The sequence below is a fragment of the Nerophis lumbriciformis genome, linkage group LG25 (genome assembly GCF_033978685.3).
Source record: "Nerophis lumbriciformis linkage group LG25, RoL_Nlum_v2.1, whole genome shotgun sequence".
NCBI lineage: Eukaryota > Metazoa > Chordata > Actinopteri > Syngnathiformes > Syngnathidae > Nerophis > Nerophis lumbriciformis.
The window spans coordinates 693,488-701,204 of NC_084572.2; the positions used below are offsets into that span (position 1 = coordinate 693,488).

At 39.5% G+C, this 7,717-nt stretch overlaps 1 protein-coding gene across 1 annotated transcript in view; it reads left to right on the forward strand.

The window, feature by feature from the left end:
• The window catches only part of cry1a (cryptochrome circadian regulator 1a), a 29,974-nt gene extending 26,079 nt beyond the window's left edge, over positions 1-3,895 (forward strand). Inside the window, exon 13 of the mRNA XM_061983537.1 lies at positions 3,302-3,895. Coding sequence (XP_061839521.1) covers positions 3,302-3,381 — 80 coding nt within the window. The 3' untranslated portion in view covers positions 3,382-3,895. The remainder of the gene's footprint in view (positions 1-3,301) is intronic.
• The last annotated feature ends 3,822 nt before the right edge of the window (positions 3,896-7,717 follow it).

A 7,717-nucleotide genomic window follows, 5' to 3' on the forward strand; every position in this document is an offset into this window, starting at 1 on the left:
TTGCAACAATGACTTTTTACTGTCAATATCAACTACTGAGTTGACATTTTTTATGTTTTCTGCTGGTGGTGTGAACAAAAACGTGCCTTGGCTCCAAAAAGGTTGAAAAACACTGCCATATACCACTAACTGATGCACTACACCGTCTGTCCACCAGTTGGTGCTGGTACTGCGTGAAACTAAGTCATTGTGTTCCTCCATCGACGTTGTGGATTGAATTCTAGTGGAAATGAGAACATATCGTTACTTACATGACATCTAAATGATGGCTACATGATATCCAATTAATAGCTACATGATAGCTCAGTGACATTTAAATTATATCTAAACGATCACTAAAATATCCAAACGACCAGTAAGTGATACCTTAAAGTTTACCTAGTGATAGTTAAGAAATAACTAAATTATTGTTTAATGGTTGATACAAGATAGTTAAATGGCATCCAAATAATAGCTCAATTACTTCTAGATGATCACTAAAAACTACATAATATCTATCCGATAGCTGCATCATCTAAATGATCGTTAAGTCATAGCTGAATGATCGCTAAGTCATAGCTGAATGATCGTTAAGTCATAGCTGAATGATCATTAAGTCATAGCTGAATGATCGTTAAGTCATAGCTAAATGATCGCTAAGTCATAGCTAAATGATCGCGAAGTCATAGCTGAATGATCGCTAAGTCATAGCTGAATGATCGCTAAGTCATAGCTGAATGATCGCTAAGTCATAGCTGAATGATCCCTAAGTCATAGCTGAATGATCGTTAAGTCATAGCTGAATGATCGTTAAGTCATAGCTGAATGATCGCTAAGTCATAGCTGAATGATCGCTAAGTCATAGCTGAATGATCGCGAAGTCATAGCTAAATGATCGTTAAGTCATAGCTGAATGATCGCTAAGTCATAGCTAAATGATCGCGAAGTCATAGCTGAATGATCGCGAAGTCATAGCTAAATGATCGCTAAGTCATAGCTAAATGATCGCTAAGTCATAGCTGAATGATCGCTAAGTCATAGCTGAATGATCGCTAAGATCGCTAAGTCATAGCTGAATGATCGCTAAGTCATAACTAAATGATTGTTAAGTCATAGCTGAATGATCGTTAAGTCATAGCTGAATGATCACTAAGTGTTAGCTCAATGATCGCAGTCATAGCTGAATGATTGCTAAGTCATAGCTGAATGATCACTAAGTCATAGCTGAATGATCGCTAAGTCATAGCTGAATGATTGCTAAGTCATACCTAAAGGATCGTTAAGTCATAGTTGAATGATCGTTAAGTCGTAGCTGAATGATTAAGTCATAGCTAAATGATCGCTAAGTCATAACTGAATGATCGTTAAGTCATAACTGAATGATCGTTAAGTCATAGCTGAATGATCGCTAAGTCTTAGCTCAATGATTGCTAAGTCATAGTTGAATGATCGTTAAGTCATAACTGAATGATCGTTTAGTCGTAGCTGAATGATCGCTAAGTCATAGCTGAATGATCGCTAAGTTATAGCTGAATGATCGCTAAGTCATAGCTGAATGATCGCTAAGTCATAGCTGAATGATCACTAAGTTATAGCTAAAGGATCGCTAAGTCATAGCTGTATGATCGCTAAGTCATAGTTGTAAGATCGCTAAGTCATGGCTAAAGGATCGCTAAGTAATCATGAAGTCTTAGCAAAGTGATCGCTAAGTTATTATTATTATTATTATTAGCCTTTATTTAAGCAGGTAAAATCCCATTGAGATCAAAGATGTCTTTTCCAAGGGAGACCTGGCCAAGAGGGCAGCATTAAAAACAGTAAACAAGACATAAAACATGACATTTACAACATTAAAACTTGCTGACATGACACATGTGCACACAGACAAGGTAGACTGCAATCCTTTCACAGAAGCTTTAAACTCATTCAACGTAACTCGGGTTTGAAGTTGAATATTCCATTGTAGGTTATTCCAAGCCTTCGCTGCTGAAAACATAAATGCTTTCTTGCCCAGTTCACTTCTAGCGATACGATCGCTACATGATAGCGAAAGTGCATCAAAATGATTGTTTAAATGTGGCTAAGTCATAGCTCAATGATCACTAAAACATAGCAAAGTTATAGCTAAATGATCGTTAAGACATAGTAAAGTTACCGTATTTTCCGCACCATAAGGCGCCCTGGGTTATAAGCCGCGCCTTCAATGAACGGCATATTTCAAAACTTTGTCCACCTATAAGCCGCCCCGTGTTATAAGCCGCATCTAACTGCGCTAAAGGAATGTCAAAAAAACAGTCAGATAGGTCAGTCAAACTTTAATAATATATTAAAAACCAGCGTTCTAACAACTCTGTTCACTCCCAAAATGTACGCAAATGTGCAATCACAAACGTACGTATATCAACATGGACAGAGCTGCGTGAAAAAAGCCACCCGGCCTCTTCGCGTAAACTTAAACTTACCTTAACCACTCGCTCATCTTTTCTTCATCCATCCATCCCTTCGAGTTAGCTTTTATGATGACGCCGGCTGGAAAGGTCTCTTTTGGCAAGGTCTTCCTTTTGAATATCACCATGGGTGGAAGTTTCTGGCCATTAGCATGGCAAGCTAGAACCACAGTGAAGGATGACTTCTCATTCCCTGTGGTGCGAATATTCACCGTACGTGCTCCCGTTGTATCCACAGTGCGGTTCACAGGAATATCAGTTGCTGTGAAATATTAATCCGTGTGCGGATGGAGAGATTGCGTCTTTTCATGAACCGGATCCCTGACGCTTAGTAGGAGCCATTTTGTGGTCTTTACAGATGTAAACACACAAAGGAAATGAAACGTACGGTGATATCCGCGCGCTTTTTCTTCTTCTACGCGGGCGGGTGGTTGCTTACAGTAGAAGAAGAAGCGCTTCCTGTTCTATGGGGGCGGGTGCTTACCTTGGCGGTTGCTTGCGTAGAAGAAGAAGCGCTTCCTGTTCTACCGGGAAAAAAGATGGCGGCTGTTTACCGAAGTTGCGAGATCGAAACTTTATGAAAATGAATCGTAATATTAATCCATATATAAAGCGCACCGGGTTAAAAGCCGCACTGTCAGCTTTTGAGTAAATGTGTGGTTTTTAGGTGCGGCTAATAGTGCGGAAAATACGGTAAATGCTAGCTACATGTTGTCCAGGTCATTGGATCAGATCTGTGACACGTTCAAAGATATTTTGGACTTTATCCTTCAAGACAGACCAAACATGCAAACTATGTTGATTTTTACACTTTCTCAACACTCTTATGTTTACTTTCACTTTCCTTTCCTAATTAGCCCTCCATGTCTTAACAGGGCCTGAGCTCCCAACGAGCAGCAAACGCCACTGCGAAGACCCGGGAAAAAGCAAAAGCTCCAAAATCCAGAGACACTAACCTGCAGAAAAGTTGCTCACTCCTACTTTTGCTTCTGCTTAGTGGAGGGAAGGACTTCAGCCCACTTCCTGTTCCTTCTGCTCCTACTTCCTGTTCCTTCTGCTCCTTCATGTGGTGACGCCACGTCGCCATCCAGTAATCCACTTGTGTTTTCTCACACTTGTGTTGTATATAAAGAACTTTCTCACATACAACCTGTACATATTTGACTATTGTATGTGCGTCTTGTGTAGCCATACATCCATGATATATATTTTTGATATGACAAAACGTGTGATCGCTGTTTCTTCTTGGACATTTTTCCTAAAAAAAATGAATAAAAAGATGACATTTGAAGAACAAAAAATGTAAAAAAATATCATCATAAAGCAGCTTCATGTAGAATTCATCTCCGTCTGTTTTGAGTCTGTAAGAATTCTTGATTCCAGTGCAAATAGAGTTAGTGGAAGCACTAGAAACATCCATCAGTGTAGCAGTGATAATGTGCTTGTTGGATTAAAAGCACGTCAACACACTAATGCTCTCATCACTTTTGTCAAGTTGGACTTCACACAATTCTGCAAACTAAGAAACAACAGCTTGTGTCAAAATACCTTTTTCTTAGGCACAACAATATTTGCATTATTCTTTATTCATAATAACCTGATTCATACCTAAGTCCATACCTAAATGACCACTAAGTCATAGCTGAATGATCGCTAAGTCATAGCTAAATGACTGCTAAGTCATAGCTGAATGACCGCTATGACTTAGCGATCATTCAGCTATGGCTTAGCGATCATTTAGCTATGACCGCTAAGTCATAGCTAAATGATTGCTATGACTTAACGATCATTTAGCTATGACTTAGCGATCATTCAGCTATGGCTTAGCGATCATTCAGCTATGGCTTAGCGATCATTTAGCTATGACCGCTAAGTCATAGCTAAATGATTGCTATGACTTAACGATCATTTAGCTATGACTTAGCGATCATTCAGCTATGGCTTAGCGATCATTCAGCTATGACCGCTAAGTCATAGCTAAATGATCGCAATGACTTAGCGATCATTCAGCTATGACTTAGCGGTCATAGCTAAATGACCGCTAAGTCATAGGCTACTGAATGACCGCTATGACTTAGCGATCATTTAGCTACGACTTAGCGATCATTTAGCTATGACTTAGCGGTCATAGCTAAATGACCGCTATGACTTAGCGATCATTTAGCTACGACTTAGCGATCATTCAGCTATGGCTTAACGATCATTTAGCTATGACCGCTAAGTCATAATTAAATGATTGCTATGACTTAGCGATCATTTAGCTAAGACTTAGCGATCATTCAGCTATGGCTTAGCGATCATTTAGCTATGACCGCTAAGTCATAGCTAAATGATCGCTATGACTTAGCGATTATTTAGCTACGACTAAGCGATCATTCAGCTATGGCTTAGCGTTCATTTAGTTATGACCGCTAAGTCATAGCTAAATGATCGCTAAGTCATAGCTGAATGATCGCTAAGTCATAGCTAAATGGCCGCTAAGTCGTAGCTGAATGATCGCTAAGTCGTAGCTTAATGATCGCTAAGTCATAGCTAAATGACCGCTAAGTCATAGCTGAATGACCGCTATGACTTAGCGATCATTTAGCTATGATTTAGCGATCATTCAGCTATGGCTTAGCGATCATTCAGCTATGACCGCTAAGTCATAGCTAAATGATCGCAATGACTTAGCGATCATTTAGCTATGACTTAGCGATCATTCAGCTATGGCTTAGCGATCATTCAGCTATGACCGCTAAGTCATAGCTAAATGATCGCAATGACTTAGCGATCATTCAGCTATGACTTAGCGGTCATAGCTAAATGACCGCTAAGTCATAGGCTACTGAATGACCACTATGACTTAGCGATCATTTAGCTACGACTTAGCGATCATTTAGCTATGACTTAGCCGTCATAGCTAAATGACCGTTATGACTTAGCGATCATTTAGCTACGACTTAGCGATCATTCAGCTATGGCTTAACGACCATTTAGCTATGACCGCTAAGTCATAGTTAAATGATTGCTATGACTTAGCGATCATTTAGCTATGACTTAGCGATCATTCAGCTATGGCTTAGCGATCATTTAGCTATGACCGCTCAGTCATAGCTAAATGATCGCTATGACTTAGCGATTATTTAGCTACGACTAAGCGATCATTCAGCTATGGCTTAGCGATCATTTAGTTATGACCGCTAAGTCATAGCTAAATGATCGCTAAGTCATAGCTGAATGATCGCTAAGTCATAGCTTAATGGTCGCTAAGTCGTAGCTGAATGATCGCTAAGTCATAGCTTAATGATCGCTAAGTCATAGCTTAATGATCGCTAAGTCATAGCTAAATGATCGCTAAGTTGTAGCTAAATGATCACTAAGTCATAGCTAAATGATCGCTAAGTTGTAGCTAAATGATCACTAAGTCATAGCTAAATGATCGCAATGACTTAGCGATCATTTAGCCATAACTTAGCTGTCATAGCTAAATGACCGCTAAGTCATAGCTGAATGACCGCTTTGACTTAGCGATCATTTAGCTATGACTTAGCGATCATTTAGCTATGACCGCTAAGTCATAGCTAAATGATCGCTAAGTCATAGCTAAATGATCGCTATGACTTAGCGATTATTTAGCTACGACTAAGCGATCATTCAGCTATGGCTTAGCGATCATTTAGTTATGACCGCTAAGTCATAGCTAAATGATCGCTAAGTCATAGCTGAATGATCGCTAAGTCATAGCTAAATGACCGCTAAGTCGTAGCTGAATGATCGCTAAGTCATAGCTTAATGATCGCTAAGTCATAGCTAAATGATCGCTAAGTTGTAGCTAAATGATCACTAAGTCATAGCTAAATGATCGCAATGACTTAGCGATCATTTAGCCATAACTTAGCTGTCATAGCTAAATGACCGCTAAGTCATAGCTGAATGACCGCTTTGACTTAGCGATCATTTAGCTATGACTTAGCGATCATTTAGCTATGACCGCTAAGTCATAGCTAAATGATCGCTAAGTCATAGCTAAATGACCGCTAAGTCATAACTGAATGATTGCTAAGTCATAGCTAAATGATCACTAAGTCATAGCTAAATTATCGCTAAGTCGTAGCTAAATGATCGCTCAGTCTTAGTGAAGTGATCGCTAAGACATAGCGAAGTGACCTTTCAAAGATCGCTAGGTCATAGCGATAGGATAGCTACTTGATAGCAAAATTACATCTAAATGATTGTTAAATGTTAGCAAAATGTGGCTAAGTCACAGCTAAATGATCACTAAGTCATAGCTGAATGATCACTAAGTCGTAGCTAAATAATCACTAAGTCTTAGCTAAATGATCACTAAGACATAGCAAAGTTATCGCTAAATGATAGCAGTCTATAAAAGAAACATTTGTAATAATATTAATGTAATAAAGGAGCTTATTTGTTTACCGGCTAAGTCACCGGAGCTTTTTTTTCTTCACATGACGTCATTTCATAAGCGTCCTGCAGCCTGTGGGCGGGGACAGGATGTACATGAAACCCCGCCCCCCACATCCGGGTCGTCCCCGTGCCGCGTTCAAACACCTCTGGGAATTTCACCCACTCTTTGAATCGGCGATGAGACAGGTAGTTGATTACAGCTTGGTAAAACGAACTTAAAATGTTTTAATGAGATGTATGTCGGTACGTACACATTATAACAAAACATGTATAGCAATATTTACATCCTAAATACACTCCAAATGCCATTACGTGCTCATAAAAACGTACATTTGGTATAAAATGACAATGTTGAGCTCTTTAGCTAACTGTGTACAAGCTAGTATGCTAGCATGTTTCAAAACAAAAAGTCAAAGTTGACTAATTAGCGCCAATGTGAACATTTCTTGTAGTGTATTGATGAGAAATAAAAATAAACATTTCATAAGAGTAATAAAATAAATACTACGATAAGTACTTGTGTGTTTTTGCGTCAAATATTGACATATTTTGCACCCTATGGCACAGGTGTCAAACTGAAGGTTCTGGTCTGCCGCTTCATTTTATGTGGCCTGCGGAAGCCTGGAAAAAGTGGGTTTTGATAAAATACTTTTTATTTTTTATTTTATTTTATTTTTATACTCCTCGGTGGCAAGGCCCCAGGGGTAGATGAGATCCGCCCAGAGTTCCTTAAGGCTCTGGATGCTGTGGGGCTGTCTTGGTTGACAAGACTCTGCAGCATCGCGTGGACATCGGGGGCGGTACCACTGGATTGGCAGACCGGGGTGGTGGTTCCTCTCTTTAAGAAGGGGAACCGGAGGGTGTGTTCCAACTATCGTGAG